General features: G+C 37.4%; 3 protein-coding genes across 6 annotated transcripts; 2 read left to right on the forward strand and 1 right to left on the reverse strand.

Moving 5' to 3' along the window:
• The first annotated feature begins 6,472 nt into the window (after positions 1-6,472).
• LOC137720235 (uncharacterized) lies at positions 6,473-11,201 on the forward strand. Of its 4 annotated transcripts, none has more exons than XR_015960585.1 (10): positions 6,508-6,607; positions 6,699-6,821; positions 7,209-8,491; positions 8,608-8,698; positions 8,804-8,961; positions 9,046-9,097; positions 9,230-9,312; positions 9,419-9,512; positions 9,715-10,544; positions 10,672-11,201. XR_015960585.1 is itself a non-coding variant. In XM_068459275.2 (9 exons), the coding sequence occupies exons 3-9, from the start codon at positions 7,325-7,327 to the stop codon at positions 10,248-10,250; spliced, it is 2,178 nt and encodes a 725-aa protein (XP_068315376.2). In that variant the 5' UTR covers positions 6,473-6,607; positions 6,699-6,821; positions 7,209-7,324; the 3' UTR covers positions 10,251-11,201. The 4 variants fall into 4 exon arrangements, 2 of the variants coding, with proteins under 2 accessions (XP_068315376.2, XP_088546959.1); XR_011066476.2 differs by having other exon boundaries at positions 6,509-6,607; positions 9,233-9,312; XM_068459275.2 differs by having other exon boundaries at positions 6,473-6,607; positions 9,233-9,312; positions 9,715-11,201.
• A 1,184-nt stretch (positions 11,202-12,385) lies between these two features.
• On the reverse strand, positions 12,386-13,168 carry LOC148698922 (uncharacterized). Its single transcript, XM_088690848.1, has one exon. The coding sequence runs from the start codon at positions 13,007-13,009 to the stop codon at positions 12,701-12,703; it is 309 nt and encodes a 102-aa protein (XP_088546974.1). The 5' UTR covers positions 13,010-13,168; the 3' UTR covers positions 12,386-12,700.
• A 958-nt stretch (positions 13,169-14,126) lies between these two features.
• Positions 14,127-16,413, forward strand: LOC137720247 (thylakoid lumenal 17.4 kDa protein, chloroplastic). The gene is made up of 4 exons (XM_068459288.2): positions 14,127-14,284; positions 14,607-14,734; positions 15,595-15,841; positions 15,916-16,413. Exons 1-4 carry the CDS (start codon positions 14,173-14,175, stop codon positions 16,137-16,139), a joined length of 711 nt encoding a protein of 236 aa, XP_068315389.2. The 5' UTR covers positions 14,127-14,172; the 3' UTR covers positions 16,140-16,413.
• Positions 16,414-16,694: the final 281 nt, after the last annotated feature.

Raw genomic sequence — 16,694 nt, forward strand, 5'->3', positions numbered from 1 at the left:
GTTTAGGACTGGACCGTTGACATATCTCTCTAAATCTTGGTAGATTAATCAATGGAAACTTAATTATTTTTGTATGAAATGAATTAGAAGTTTCGGGTGTGGATATTTATATAAGACATAATTTTAGCTCTTCTTTATTTTATTACTTTATACGAAATCAAACTTTTAATTGATCTTAATTTACCTTTATTATATCAAAATTTTAACAAATAATACTATAATTATATAAATTTTATTCAAATTATTGGAATGAATATTCAAACTTGAGTGCAAAGAATGAAGCATATTACTATAACAAACTGGACTAAACCAAGATCTACACCTCATCATACGATTTTATATGTATATTATTCTTCAAATTTTCTAAAAAGAGTGATTCGAACATGAGTGCTGAAAAAATACGTCGTCATGTCTAACATATCCAACCCTCATCTATAATTTGAATGATGATTGTACATAGTATGAAGCCATTAATTACTTAAAGGCCCAACCCTCATCTATAATTTGAATGATGATTGTACATAGTATGAAGCCATTAATTACTTAAAGGTTAGTTCATCAATTGTCGGCCCGGACGCATCAATGGAAGGAGAAAATAAACATAAAACTATACATGCACACTTGTACAGATGATTATCACATACATAATTTTCTCTACCAACAAACCTAATACATATTTATATATAATTTAATCGATGTCGGCAGGCAATTTATGGACTAATATAAGGCACCATGCATGTGCCAAGTTAGCTAGCAAGGGGAAAGGGAGGCCTTTTCGATGATAAATATGTACACCCACGTTGCCACGCACCAACCGGGAGAGATTGACAAGTTCCCTCCAAATATTGATCCATGCATGCAATGTCAAAGTTCTAATTAAACAGTTCACCAAACAATTAAAAAATAAAAATCAAAGTATGGGTCAACCGTTAAGAGAATCACAACTTACAAGGACAAACCGCCATGAAAAACCATAGAAATCGGTATTTTCCGAATTTCATTGTCCGAACCTAAGAATCAGGTAATTTGGGTCATTAAAGTTGAATTTAACTGTCCTTATTAACTTATTTTGTTATTACACCTTACACAAATTAAGAGTTATGATCTCTTTTTCACACAAACTAAAAGCTCAAGTTTACGATCTTTAAGCTTTGAACAGTAAAGTCTGGAAATGATCTAGTTCCAAAACCATGGACTAAAATGCGAGAACTATGATTAAATTAAGATAGATATCTTGGTGGCCGCGGGGATCTTTCTCGATGGAAATTAATGTTTATTTGCATGCCTAAGCAAACAGGGCAGACCCCAATCTCATGCATGAATCAAAATTTGAAATATACATTGAATATATATACAAGTTCATTCTTATGAGGGATTTCGCTTCGTTGTCCACATACGAGAGATTGACAGAACGCTCATTTTGTGATAATCATGTATCGTTTATATAACAGCCCTTATAGCATCTAGAGCCAAAAAAAAGGGCAAAAACACATAACTATTGGTAATGTAGGCTATACTTGGTCACCATACGAACAATACGATAGTACTACGCTATATATGTATTCCACTCTCTAAAGAGTAGAGTGTAATCTCTACCAAGAAACTGGACCTATACACACACAAACATCGGCTACGTACACGTAAAGTACCTCTATGGCTGTTGCATTTACAACTTTACAAGTTCCAACTCATAAAAATGCAGGCTAACCAATTTTGGAGTTGTAATGTTGGCTCCTCAATAATGAAACCCTAAAGTATTTCGATCGTTATATTATTTGTTGGTACACCAACTTTTGATACGTGGATTACATGCCACGTGGAACTTTATGTTTGGTTCCAAGCATGTGTGGACAGAACATATTGTCAGATACCGAAGAAGCATGAACCGCAAATTTCTTCCATGCGTATGCCCTGCATATATGCGAGGATGAATGTTTTGAATATAATTAAACACTCGATTTGATGGATTTATGCTTATTCGCAATCATAGTTTTGAATTTACATATTATATATAGCGTCATGTCGAGGCAAGTATTTGCTCATGCATGATGCATGTTACTCGTTACCAACTCTAATTCCTGATAATATAAGTACCCTTTTCTTGATCCTAGCACCAAGAAAGATACAATTAACAAGTTCCCAATTGCATGATCAATGTTGATAAGAACTATATAGGTTTAGGATTAGGGTAAACTCATTTCTAATAGATTGATCAGAACTTTTTTTGCCATGTCAGAAATTTTAACAGGTTCGTTAACAAACTTGGACGACATAGGACAAAGTAAGACTAATTTGAGTTTCTGGGAACTAGTTAGACAATTTAAGTTTCAAGGTGTTAAGTGACACAATTCAAGTTTTTTATGTAAAGTGATAATGCTTTTAAATTTCGAAGACATAGTCGTAAATAAGCGGTTAAAACTTGGATCTCCTCGATCCTATATATGTGTGTGTGTGTGGTAGAATGGTAATTTTATACGCTTAATCCTAATCCAAAAAGATGAATGATGATGATGTTGGCCAATTGGCACCAATTACTTAAAGTCGTAGAAGCTAAAGGTAAATCGTAAGTGTAAATGTTTCACTTTATTATACATAAAAGCAAGTGTGTCTAGTGACTTTTACAAATCACATTCAAAGAAAACAATACAAAAAGGCCGCCTACTCACGAGTTTTGTTAGTTCATAACTAGTCAGGACTCAAATTTTCCTTATTTTAGTAAATTATATGATTAAAAATGAAAAGTGTTATTCGTACTTCAAAATTTTCATTCTATACTCTTCACAAAGTGTATTTTTCTTTCATAATATAGAAAGTTTGAAGTGTAGAATAAAAATTTTGAAATGCTAATAATAATTCCCTTAAAAATAATTAGTTTAATTAGTTAACTTATCATTTTTTCCTCGTTTAATTTGCAGGTTAATTTATAAAAGAAGCCTCTCCTCTTGCACGTTATTTTTTTTTTAAGAAAAAAAATATTTCATTAGTCAAATAAAATGAACAATGTCTTCTATCAAGAATATAATTTTATATGATTATAAACACAATAGAAAGACAATACAAAACATACTTCATATAATTTTTGCTCACCACCATTTAGTGTGGTGTATGCTCACCACCATATTCATCACAGTTAGATGAATTTGAATTTCGAGCTTCATGTAGTGGATAGGCACAAATCTCAAAATTCAAACTCATTTAACGGTGATAAATAGGGTGGTGAGCATACACTACACAAAATGGTGGTGAGCAAAAATGTACTCCTAACCAAATAGAAAGATGACGTTACGAGCATAAATTTTTGAGTCACTTTATGATGAACTTGCAAAAAACGACGCTCTTTGGGAAAAGAACAATGTTCTAAAAAACACCATAGGCGGCCGCCTAGGCGTTAGGCGCCTTGGAACCGAGGCGATTTTGGGCAAAACGGCTGGAAAAATCAGGGTGGCTCTAGGCGACTGCCCAGGCGGGCTAGGCAGTGCTAGGCGGTTGGGTGGTGTTTTATTTTTATTTTTTTTATATATATATTTTTTTGTGAAATTTGTTTGAAGTCTAAGTTCTAATTATACCTTGAAATTTTGTTAATTTTATAGAATAGGTGTGTTGTGTATCAACTTAAATTCCGGGATGCTAAAAATAAGTATCTTACATTACTAAATTTCCTTATTTTCCTCCTATTTTCCATTTTATGTTGTTTTAAATTGTGAACTTGTTGTACATGTGTCATCCTACAATACTCCTCACTATGGTTATATGACATATATGCTTAATGTGTTTTTAAATTTTGGACTTGTTGGATACTCTTTTTGCATTTTATCATTCTTTTATTATCTTATCCATGAATTTCATACAAGTATAATTTTTTGTAAGTGTCAATATGTATTTATTTACAAGATATACAAGAAATTTACCTAAATCCGCCTAGGCGCTAGGCGCTAGGCGCTAGGCGTTAGCCCACCGCTCGACTAGTGCCTAACTTTTTTTAAAACCTTGGAAAAGAAGCCCAATTATGAGACATCATGAAGATGTCCTTATAGTCCTTTAATTATCAGTCGAACAAACACAAAAGCACAACCAAAACAAAATAAAAAATAAATGACGCAACAAAAATAAACTCTTCAAATGGACAATTCTTTAATAATGGAAGACTCACACCAAACCAACGGAAAATATAAGCTCACAAGCCCTAAGTCCTATAAGCCGGACCTAGCACCACCAAGACACACAAGGTAAACACGTATTATCACCTGAAGACCTTACAACGACAAGAAAACATGATTGTGAACCCCTCAAACCATTGCAACGACCACACAAAGGAAAGACCGCATCGCTTTTGATGATCTTGCAATCCTCCACAAAAAACTATATTACAAGTCAACTCCAACAAATATCAAATTTTCTGCACATAATCATTACTAAGTGCACAAATCATAAAAACACCACCTCAAATTTAAACAACAGTTGTCACTTGAAAATCCAAAAATCCATAGTAAATCATAACCGTTGCAAAAACTCTCATTCTCAGAAAGAAGAGTGACCGCAACCAGAAGGCCAAAAACTTACCCTCTGGCACGTTAATTAAGACATGGTCAAAGAGTTTAGGATATCAATGCAAATAAAACAAAGGCTGTGCTGCCTCCCGACTACTACTAGGGTTTGTTTAGCTACAAACTGAAACACATGAAATAGTTTTTTAAGTAAACTGCCTGGTTTAACGGAAACAAGCCGACTTTTACTTTTTGACTTTTAAGAGTTTGTATGGCCTTAACAGCGACATAACCTAATGCAAAGCCACTTGATTTGTACTAATCCTATTTCTTTTTCATTTTTCAACCACGCTATATTTATTATTAAATAATTATTACCCACCTGCAAATCCTCAGTAATTAACTGGAACTAATTAACGTGATTTCTAAGAGTGCATGCAATAAAACCTAAATCATTTTCCTAAATACGCATTTTTTATTAATTTTTTAACGCAGTAAATCTGCATAATTAATGGATAATCGCATGGAAATCGTCTTAAAAACGGATGAAAATCCGCAGAGACAAAATCATTGATTCGATGGACGCATTGCATGGAACCCATGCAGAACCCATGCCCTCATCTTACAGGTGACATCCTCCAGGATATTCCAGTTTGACCTCTGTCTGAGACTCTGCGTAGGTTTAATTGCCCATGCCCAAAGGTTAGTCTAAAATTAAAATAAATTTCACTTAGTCAATTGGGTAGCAAATACCAATATTGTCTTTCACTAAATTATTTAAGAAAACTAATAAAAAGAGTTTAAAAACTTTTAGTTTTAACGGTAAAAACAAAATAAAGGGTAAAGTGAATAGTAATAGAATTGACTTTTTAGTGTAAAAATATGATTTTTCGTTAAAATGAACGATATCAGGAGATTATCATTAAAGTTCTGAATTATTTATGGTTCTATGAGAAAGATTATCAATTCTAATGCCCCCCATTAGTCCATCTCATTGACCATTATTTCACATAAACTAAAAAACTTGAACAATTCAGATTTCATTCTTTCTCTCTGGATCGGTCCGAATCTCTTGATCCGCGAACTTCAAACACATAAATTCGAAGTAAATTTCATTCCGAAACTGACGTACCAAATTCATACCACTACACTTACTATTAAAAAAAATGAACACTCATCCTCCCCTTCCCAAACAAAAACCCATTAAAATGAAGTCAACCTAATGGGATTTTTATTTTATAGCGGATCAGAAATTTTTTTATGGAATGTCCTACTATTGCCCGAGCTTTCCGATCAACCAATCCCAAAAAGAGAATCAAAAGCCAAGTATTTCAGAAAAAAAGGGTTGAAAGCAACAATATTTGGTTCCTCCACTGTATATGGCAAAGATCTATAAAATCGTATCAATATCAATGATCATAAAAAAGGGTCGAAAGTCCATTGATTATTTGGAATTTTTTTTATAAGATTTAAAAAAAAAAAAAAAAAAAGATAAACTAGTGGTTTTGCCACGACGTATTTCATATGATTAATCCATTAAAAAGAAAATGAAAGGCTGGCTTGAAATTCAACATATAAAAGGTCAATATATGGGTGCAATTAATAAAAATGGTTAAAGGTTGCGCATGTTTTCATTGCCATAATCGGATTCGATGGACTATTTTAAATATGGTTCATGATTTGCGTGATAAATAGCAAGAGCATATTTTTTTCTTTTAATTAAACAAAACGGACATTATATTGTAATTTCTAAATTATTTTTACTTACAACAAGAATATTCGAACTCAAATTTATAGCGTATGAAATTTATAACGTGATGAACATATTACTTTGATCAATTGATTTACCGACGTTTGTAAACGAAGTGTTTATACTTCATTCATTTTGTTTTACTCTCCCTAGCTAGCTAGCAGCATCACAAAAAGCTCCACTCTAATTTGGTAAAAAAAAATTTCATCTAAAAGACAAAATTACCATTTTATTTTGTAGACAGAGAAACAGATAGAGTCTAGAGAGAGAAAAAAAACACAAACACAAAACACAAGCAGAAGCACATCCTTGATCCTTCTACTCTCGAAATCTCGTTTCTCGGGCCATCAGCTCACGAATATCAAGACCCCTCGTCCGTTTTCCTGTTTTGCCCCTGAATATTTCTCTACTTTTTTTTTTCTTTTTAATTTACTAAATTTTATTTCTTTCTCATTTCTGTGTAGAGCGAGTGCTCCTTTGCTTCCTCGAGCGAGCGAGAGTCCCCAAAAGCTCCAAAATTTACACATGGCTGCTTCGATCTATACCCTCCCCAGTTGCATATGAATCTCATAGAAAACCAAACCCATGTAACCAAATTTCACCCTTTTGCTTAAACCAGTATTTAATTTCCTTAATTAATTTTTTGGCTCGTTAATTCGATTGTAAATTTGTAATCACATGATCATCGAATTCTGCAAATGGGTTTTCATCCGTGTGCTGGAAAGTGTTTTTCTTTTTGAGAATTTGGGTTGTTTTTAATTTTCGTTTGGGGGTTTTGTGCATATTTTATTGTGATTTTTATACGTGGTGGAAGACCAGGTTCAATGGGTGTGGATTGGGATCCATGATGGATCCCTTGGTTTTTGTTTTACTGCTAAAGTTACCATATTTGTTTAATTTAGCAAGTATTTTGTGTTGAACTGCTCTTGAATTCTGTGTTAATGGTGTTTTTTTTTTATTTGAATTTTGTGTAGTTTCTCTTACTCCATAGGGTTGCTTGTGTGGAGGGGGATTACATTTTGGCACGTTGCCTGGGGTATATAATGCTGGTTTCTTGATGTGGAATCTGATGGGTTGAACTCAAAGAATAATGGGTAGCTTTAGCGGAGAGGAAGAAGATTGTGGATTCTTTGATGCAGAAGAGGAAATTGCATCGACATCCGATGCAGGGTCTGAAACCATTGAGACATTCGATTCCAATTCTTCCTTCATCAATTGGGTTCCGGCTGGTTTTCCCTATGATTTGTGGAATAGAACCCCGGGAAGTGTTAAGGACCGGCGGGCCAAGTTTCTGGAGTGGATGGGACTGAGCGTAGATCAAAGTTTGGGGGAGAATTCTGTGGAAATAACGAGTGATGTAGCAGGGGTGGTTGAGAGAGTTGGAGAGAGTAGTGGGGCTGTGTTGAGAACCACCTCATGTTTTGAGGATGAGTTTTGTTTGAGTCGGTCATTTGTGTCATGTCGGTGTAATGACCATTCCAATACCTCAATTGAGTTGGATTGGAAGGATGATTCTGCATGTAGAGATGGGAATTTAGGGAAGCCTTTGGAGTGTAATGCAGATGAAGTGAGGCTGGATCCGAATGTACGTGAAGGTCAAGAAGTGACCGAAGAGTCTAAGCGCACTCCGTGTTCTTCATCTTCATTGTCTCAACAATTGATGGAGAATCGAATGGAGGAGGCGAACGCTAGAGCTGGGATACTGAAGAGAGTTAAGAAGGGGTGGTTGAGTAGGTTGCGGTCAATCACATGCCTTGTTGATACGCATGGGGAGGATGATGAATTGGCACACAATGGCAATGCTGCAATCATGGGATTCAGGGCACAAAGAGTTAAGGTTCACCAGTGCAGGAAGCGGTTGAAGGAACTTTCAGCTCTTCACATGGGGCAAGATATCCAGGCACATGAGGGCGCAATTTTGGCAATGAAATTCAGTCCCGATGGACAATACTTAGCGAGTGGTGGCGAAGATGGGATTGTGCGAGTCTGGCAAGTAGTGGAGAATGAGAGATGTAATGAACATGACATTCCGAAAATTGATCCATCCTGCATTTACTTCACAGTGAATCATCTCTCTGAACTAAATCCACTATTTTCGGAGAAGGATAAAATAGGCAAATCAAGTAGCCTTAGGAAAACATCGGATTCAGCATGTGTTATTTTTCCTCCTAAAGTCTTCCGGATATTGGAGAAACCATTGCATGAGTTTCATGGGCATGGTGATGATATATTGGATCTCTCTTGGTCAAGTAGTAATGTAAGTGATTATTTTTATTGCAGCTAAATTTCTAGTAATCTGGAAAATATTTATCATTTTACTGATACATGGCAGAATGTTTGATTTGGTTTTGTGTTAATTTGTTCTGAATGCAGTATCTTCTGTCATCTTCTATTGACAAAACTGTTCGTCTTTGGCAAGTTGGATGCGGCAGTTGCCTCAAAGTCTTTTCCCATAGTAATTATGGTGAGCTTCTTGTATTGTCTATGATTATATAGAACTGGAAGATCCTGGTCTCTTATCTTAGTGTATGGAGTTGACCTCTTACTATTTTTCGTTGGTATCGTGCAGTGACCAGTGTTCAATTTAATCCAGTGGATGAGAATTACTTCATCAGTGGTTCAATAGATGGCAAAGTACGTATTTGGGGAATTTCTTGCTGCCAAGTTGTTGATTGGAGTGACGTAAGAGATATAGTTACTGTGGTGTGCTATTACCCTGATGGGCAGGTTTGGTGATTTTCTTGCCCTTCAGTTATGTAGAGATGTATATGTATGCTCACATATTAAGTAATGGTTATTCAAACACGGCAGGGAGGAATTGTTGGCTCAATGACAGGCAGTTGCCGCTTTTATAATATATCAGGTATGCTTTGACATTCTACACCTGCATTCCTCACCCTCCTCCGTTTTGTTCACCTCCTTTGCCTAGAAACTGAGTAGGTGCCCCTGCTCACTTTGAGCTTGTACTGATAAAGTAGTTATGTGTGTCTTGAAGCAGATAATCTTTTGCAATTGGATGCTCAATTATGCTTGCAAAGTAAAAAGAAGTCTCCGTGCAGAAAGATTACAGGCTTCCAGGTAGTTACTTCCTCCCTGCTTTGTTTTCGGTTTTTTTTTCTTTTACACATCACTTTACCTATCCATCTGGGATCTGAAGTTCAGTAATTTTTGTTATTTTATACAGTTTTTCCCACAAGATTCTAGCAAGGTGATGGTCACTACGGCTGATTCACGAGTCAGAATTCTTCATGGTCTTACTGTGGTCGGCAAGTATGCCGGTAGTTGCATAACTTGGTGTTTTTATTTGTAATAGTTTCTTTTTTTTATTGGTTTCCACCACTCTGATTTTCCATTGTGCATATCATAAGAAAATTTGATGCAAATGTTAGCATGCAAACGAGTTTTGTTCTCTGTTTTAGCATCTGACTGATGAATTTCATACATTTCTCTTTTCTAAACCTTGTCTCTCGTCTCTTTCAGGACAACGAAATGCAGGGAACCAGACATCTGCTACCTTCACTTCAGATGGGAAACATATAGTCTCGGTTAGTGAGGATTCTAGTGTATATGTATGGAACTGCAATAATCATGAAGAACGAGTTCTCTCTCAGGCAAAAAAGATCAGATCTTGTGAGCGCTTTTCCACAAATGTTTCTGTGGCGATACCTTGGTCTGGATTTAAATGTGGGACCATAGAAAATGAGAGGCAATTTCAGGCTGCTGATGAGAATTTACAGGAGGCTCTACCTTTTTCCTCACCTGCATGTTTTTCTCTCAGCCAAGATTCTTTCCTTGATTCTATCCCGAAGGGATCTGCAACTTGGCCAGAGGAGAAGCTTCCAACTTCGAGCCCACTTGCAAACCAATCTACTATGCTCATATCCGAGTACAAGTTTTTTAAAACTTCTTGCCAGAACACATCCAGTTCTCATGCATGGGGTATGGTTATTGTTACTGCAGGATGGGATGGACGGATCAGATCGTTCCACAATTATGGTTTACCAGTACCCGCTTGATACTATAGTGGTCTTCAGCATGGTTTTCAGAGAATTGTAGCTATCCCCTCTGCAGCACTCTTATCGCGTAGTGCCTGCTTAGTCCTATTACAAGACACCAATCTAACGGATTGATGAGTGACATCACGTTCGGCAGCATCAATGGCCACAACAGGGTCAAGTTGACATTTCTAGCAGGCATGTGCACGATCGATGACAGATTTGGTTCTCCGATGGGGCCATTTTATGTCCCGACAGGTGGCTGATATTCCACGGTTGTAATGTAATCCAATTCGGGATCAGCCAGTGGCCAAGGTTAGCTTGTCCGGATAGTTTAATTATAATCAATGTGGGATGCTTTTGGTCTGCCGGTGCTCAAATTTTAGATGTGAAGTCATTTGTTAGGAGAAAGCCAATGAGATATGACATCTATATAATGCAGGTGCCTGTGGGCCTTGTAGAACATCTTTGTTCTCTAAGATGGATAGGGATTCAAGCGCTGGTGGCTGGAATTCGTTTGGGAAAAAGATGGTGGGGAACTCCACCATTCCATCGTGATCGCCGGTCAGAATGATTGAATTGTTTGTCTGCCAAATCTTGTCCGTTTCATGGTAGGGTCGATGAGCTTTGGCTGCCAGTGGGAATGTGCAGGAATCCATTTCGTCCGAAGTGGCTCGTTGCCTCAGCCAGGGGCTGGAAAACTCGGACTATCCACTCTTTCGGAGAAGACTTCTCTAACAGGAATACGATTTGTGGCTCGAGTCCATGGATGAGCACTCCTAACTGGGTTTTCTTCGACGTAGACCCTTGTATACTTACACTGTCAATTTAGTCTAACACCAGCTTAGTCTAGGCTCGAATCGGTAGCGATTTTGTTAACTTAACAGGAATACCTTTTGAGATTTAGTTAATGTAAACTGCAAATTTTCTTTCTCATTTGTAAGTGGAATATTCATGTGGTTTTTTCCTGCATGTTCATACTCGAAACTGAATGGTAATACTACGGTAGAAAAGTATACAATTACACAATTGATGTGTCTTCCTAAGTTGGACCCAAAATTACTTCCCTGCACCGTGGACGCCACTTTTTACTAGTTCAATTCCCAAACCTAAAATGTAATGTCGTGTTTTAGTTTTTGACATGACAGTGCGTGCTACTGACAACAAATTTTAAAATTTAAATTTATTTAATGAGGATAAATAACATGGTGAGCATTGCCGTTATTTGAGGATGGTGAGCAAAAAAACACCTTCAAGAGAAGGGGAAGTCGGATTAGCATGCTCATTGATATCTGTTGGCCTTGTTGCAATTATTGGGTGATACGTAGCCCATATATCCAACCCATTCCTCGAACCACTGCATTATGAAACCTAAGTCCGAAACAAGGCCTATCCATAGGCCCAAAATGAGTGATCCAATTGTCCAATCTAATACATCCCTCAGCCTCGTCAATCGGCATTCTATGAGGTGGAGAATTCGAACTTGAGTTTAGAATGTCGTCTTGTTTTAACTAATTGGACTAACCACCATATTTGTTGTCTTTTGATATCTTACGAGGTGGGGAATTCAAACTCAAGTGGTAAGACCATAAGAGGCAAGCACACTACTCATGCCATCACCAACTTGTTTAACCCATCACATGTCATCTTTCGTCATTTTACAAGATAGGGATTCAAACTCTATCACATGTCATCTTTCGTCATTCTACAAGATAGGGATTCAAACTCTATAGTAAAGAGGCAAGCCAACTACTATGACACGACCACAACTCACCATCTTTTGCCATTCCTCGATATGGAATATTCAAACTCCAGTGTATTTTAAAATCATATTATACTGTTATAACTAACTGACCCAACCCACATTTACTAAACGTTCTTGATTAACCCATTCCCACATTTACTAAACGTTCTTGATTAACCCATTCACAATTTCACATTCAAAAACACACATTATTCTCTATAGAATAATCACAATAGAAACCAAATAAAGAACGATCCCGAGCCAACAAAGCCCCCGCTTTGCAACGGTCGGGAAACGTCTATGAAAAACCTTAAAATTCCCAGAAGGACTTGTCTTCTTCCTTCCCATGGACACCAATTGCACATCCCTTGGAAGAGAAGCAACAAACAACGCATAGAGATACAGTTTCAGATCATGCCAACCATGCAATCAATATATCAAGGCGAAAAAGAACCCATCAAACAGAAACGAGAGGAGACCTCCCCATCAAACAGAAACGAGAGGAGACCTCCTTTTTTACCAGTCCACGTTAACTGTTACATGTTTACAACAACACATCACATCCAGGCAAACAAATTCACCAGCAAGAAAAACATTTTGAATTTAATCATACAAACCAACCCCAATAAATCGAAAAAAAAAAAAAAACAAAACTTCATGAAGAAAATATAATCCTAGAGAGAGAGAGAAGAAGCAAAAACGACCCCAGTTGATCCGATGCACCCATTCAGACGGGGAGGTTGACGACGTCTTTTGGTGGGGGGGTGGAGGAGGAGGAGGAGGAGGCGGAGGAAGAGGAAAAAATGTAGTGAGGGCGGTGGTCGCTGAGGTTGACGGAGCGGGAGGCGAAGAGCATGAGGGGGCGGTCGTGTGCCTCCTCGGGGTTGGTTTCCTGGTCGTCGGAGGTGGAGAGGTTGATGCAGGAGCAGCGCTCGAGGGAGGTGAAGAAGGCGGAGGCAACGTGGGTCCCAAGCCAGCTGGCGACGCCGTTGATCTTCTCGTACGACAGGCACGAGCTCTGGCTCTGGCTCTCCATTGTCGGAACAAACTCTTTGGTTTTTTTGGCAGTGGCAAGTCAGAGAAAGAGAAACGGAGGAGGCCCGATCCCTCAAATATACCAAGAAAGTCAAAGGCCGATTCCTCCGACCGTTTCTCCGCTCTTCTCCTTTCGTTGTTTGTTGTTCCTTGTCCTTAGGAACGCGCTTTTACCACTGTATTCTTACTTTCTTTGTTTCTTTACTATTTATGGAAATGATCATCTTCGGATCTCTTTCATCAAATTTACCAAATCATCTCCTTTGAAATTTAATCGAATAACTAAAGTTTTTATAACTTTTAAATGAGTTCTTTGTTTGTAACCGTTGAATCAAATTAAAAAAATCTAAATTGATTGATTGGGTGGGATTCCTTTCCACTATTTATGTCTAGGCATTATTTTTGAAGCATATACTAGTGTGTGCCGGCATCTTTTTGTCTCTTTTATAAAAGATAGTTAGCAGTTCTGTCAGGAGAATCATTTTTTTTTAAGTGGAAGACTCGTAAAAGCATTGTAGCTTTTTTCATGGTCATCATCATGTGGTATATTAATGTTAGAAAGTAACTTAAAATATGTCATGTAGAATACGGGTCTAAAATCATCAACTACCACTGAACTATCTCGTAATGGTTATTTGCCGACGTCATTTGAGAAAAAACCAAATTTACTTGTATGTTTATATTTATTGACTTTGTGATCCAAGGGCAAATAAGGGTGAGTGAGTATTTATACAAATGTCTAATGTTTTTTATTTTATTTATTTATTTATTTTTAAATAGGGACAACTAGTGACAAACTTCGGTTATTCATTTTTTTCAGGGGTCGGGAAGACTAACAGAGCTATTTCAGCCTTTCTTAGCCATAAGTCTGGCGTCCACATCAATAGCGGGTTTCAAATCCAAGATTTCTAGTTTTTAGTTTGAATGAAGCCCTGTAATCCGTCATTTACCACTAGACCACTACGAAAAAGTTATCTCATGTTAAAACGTGTTGAAAGGTGTAACATAAGAGTAACCCCCGGGGGATAAGGCTAAGGGGAAATAGCTTTCATTGGCGTCAGACACGATCCCACGTGTCACACCACGTCATCTTGATCTTCGGGAACTGACTGGAAAGAAGAACGAAACGGATAAGATGAAGAGAACACCTTTGTCTTCCGAAAAATGGCTGCTTCACTTTCTTTAGCGATTCCTCTGTCTCGAAACGGCGTTTCTCTCCAATTCTCCCACACGAAACGCCCGCAATTCCCCTCCCCCACGCGTGTATTTTGCTCCGGTAAGCCTTGTTTTGGTGAATGTTTATAAAGATTGATTCTTTTTTTTGGGTTATGAAAAACAATTTCAAGTTCTGGGTTTGATTGTCTATAGGTGTTTTATACAATGACTACGTTTAGAAGTACTTTCGTAGAAGCACTTGTTGGAGAAACTCATGCCAAATGCTTCTTAGAAAGCTTTTTGATAAAAATTTCAACGCGTTTATAATATATCATTTTAGTAGATATATAAGCATTTTTCTGCATAGTTTTGGATCCTGCATTGTACTGCAAAATTTGCAGATTTGGATTTATGTTTTGGTTTAATTGGGTGGGTGCGTGCAGCTTCTAGGGATGGTCATGAAACAAAGGAAGAACTGAGTCAGTGGAAGCAAGCTAAGAATGTAGCTTGTGGGATTCTTGCTGTTTGGGCCGTGACTACCGCTGCCTCACCTGTAATTGCTGCTGGTCAGGTTTGAAACCCTCCAATTCCGTATATTTATTTTGCACTTGGCTTGCTTTTGGTGCCGTTGCCTTACGAAGTTACGATTTTGTTATCTTCATCATCTGTTCATGAGAGATTTGATTTCCCCAGTTTGAGCTGAATCTCATTCCGTTCTCGCGCTTTTCTTATCTCCGAATGTCTTTTAGCGTTTTGTATGGTAAAACAAGATCATCTATACAAAGTGAGGAACACAACATCAGCCTGTAGGACAATCAAGAACCAAGCAAAACTAGGACATACAACCATCTAAGCGATAACAAATTCACGCTAAAGTTCCACACAAATTTCTCTATTAATAACTTCAGGATGCAAAGTTTTTTCATGAATCGGGAGACTCCTTCACACCAAATGTGATAATCCGAAATCTTACTCTTTCCTTTGCCGCGATTTTATCCAATTAAACTCATCACGACGAAGATTGTGTTGAGAGTTGGCCGTCTAGGCTCAGAAATTTGTCTAGCCTTAGTTGAAAGACTGTCACGAATAAGCTACCAAGAAATAAACCCTGTTTGGGAATCGCGGTAGAGAACCAGATAAGTCTGTACCAGTTCACTTTACAAAATCCATTTATGGCATGAGCAGAGATTCAAGATACTTTGTAAGTTTTTTCGTTACATTGCCACTTCTAGTATTCTCTTTTTATCGAATCCTTTGTGAATGGCCCGTTTTCCCTTATTATGTTTTCTTTCATCTCTTATGAAATGCCACATGTTGCATCAAATAAGCAGGAGCCAAAATGTCACTATCCAAATTATAAGTTACCAGTTTTAACTTCTTATAGCTGTGATTATGAAAAGTTGATAAACTGACTTCTTCTGTATCCAACAGAGGTTGCCTCCACTGTCTACTGATCCAAGGCGATGTGAGGTTGCATTTGTTGGAAATACGATAGGTCAGGCAAATGGAGTTTACGACAAGGCAATTGATCTCCGCTTCTGTGACTACACAAACGAGAAGTCCAATCTTAAGGGAAAGAGTCTTGCAGCAGCACTCATGTCCGGAGCCAAATTTGATGGCGCAGACATGTCAGAAGTTGTGATGTCGAAGGCTTATGCTGCAGGAGCTAGCTTCAAGGGTAAGCTTGCATATCATCCCTTGATATCAAATGCACACAGCAATGGTGATTACCAATTTTTCTCTCTTTTGCAGGTACCGACTTCACGAATGCAGTTCTAGACCGGGTTAACTTTGAGAAAGCGAATCTGCAAGGAGCTTTGTTTGTTAACAGTGTCTTATCAGGTTCCACCTTTAACGAAGCAAACCTTGACGGTGCAGTTTTCGAGGATACCATTATAGGGTACATTGATCTTCAGAAAATTTGTAGAAATACATCTATCAATGACGAAGGAAGAGCTGCTCTAGGGTGTCGATAATTCAAGGTTCGTTTGTTTGAATATAAGAAGCAGCCGCGCGCGAACACACACACGGTGCTTAATGCATTTTCGTTCTGTATTTCGAGTTCATTTCTAGGCATTTTGACTGTATAGGCCTATATATAGTATCCTACTATGCTGCATCTGCGTATGAGTACCGATCATCCGAAGACAGTTTTGTTGTCGTGTTTTCTTCTTTGTTATGGCTTTCAGTTCGAAATATTCATCTTTTCTCTGTCAAATAAATGATATTCGCATGCCCTTTTTCTTCTCATGCACAAACTCCGTGGCTTTTGGATTGCATAAATCAAAGAAAAATCAAGCGACAGAAATAAACAATAGGAAAACTTATGAAAAAGACTTGAAAACTTTAAGTTTTAATGATAAAGACAAAATAAAGGGTAAAATGAATAGTATAAGGATTGACTTTTTAGTGTAAAAATATGATTTTTCGTTAAAGTAAACAATATTAAGAGTTTTTTGTTAAATTTTCCATAAACAAATGGGTGCAGACGAAAAAAAATGGTGCGGATATCATTTTTCAAAAGAAAAATG

The sequence above is a fragment of the Pyrus communis genome, chromosome 1 (genome assembly GCF_041283825.1).
Source record: "Pyrus communis isolate YQ-2024b chromosome 1, ASM4128382v1, whole genome shotgun sequence".
Classification (NCBI taxonomy): Eukaryota; Viridiplantae; Streptophyta; class Magnoliopsida; order Rosales; family Rosaceae; genus Pyrus; species Pyrus communis.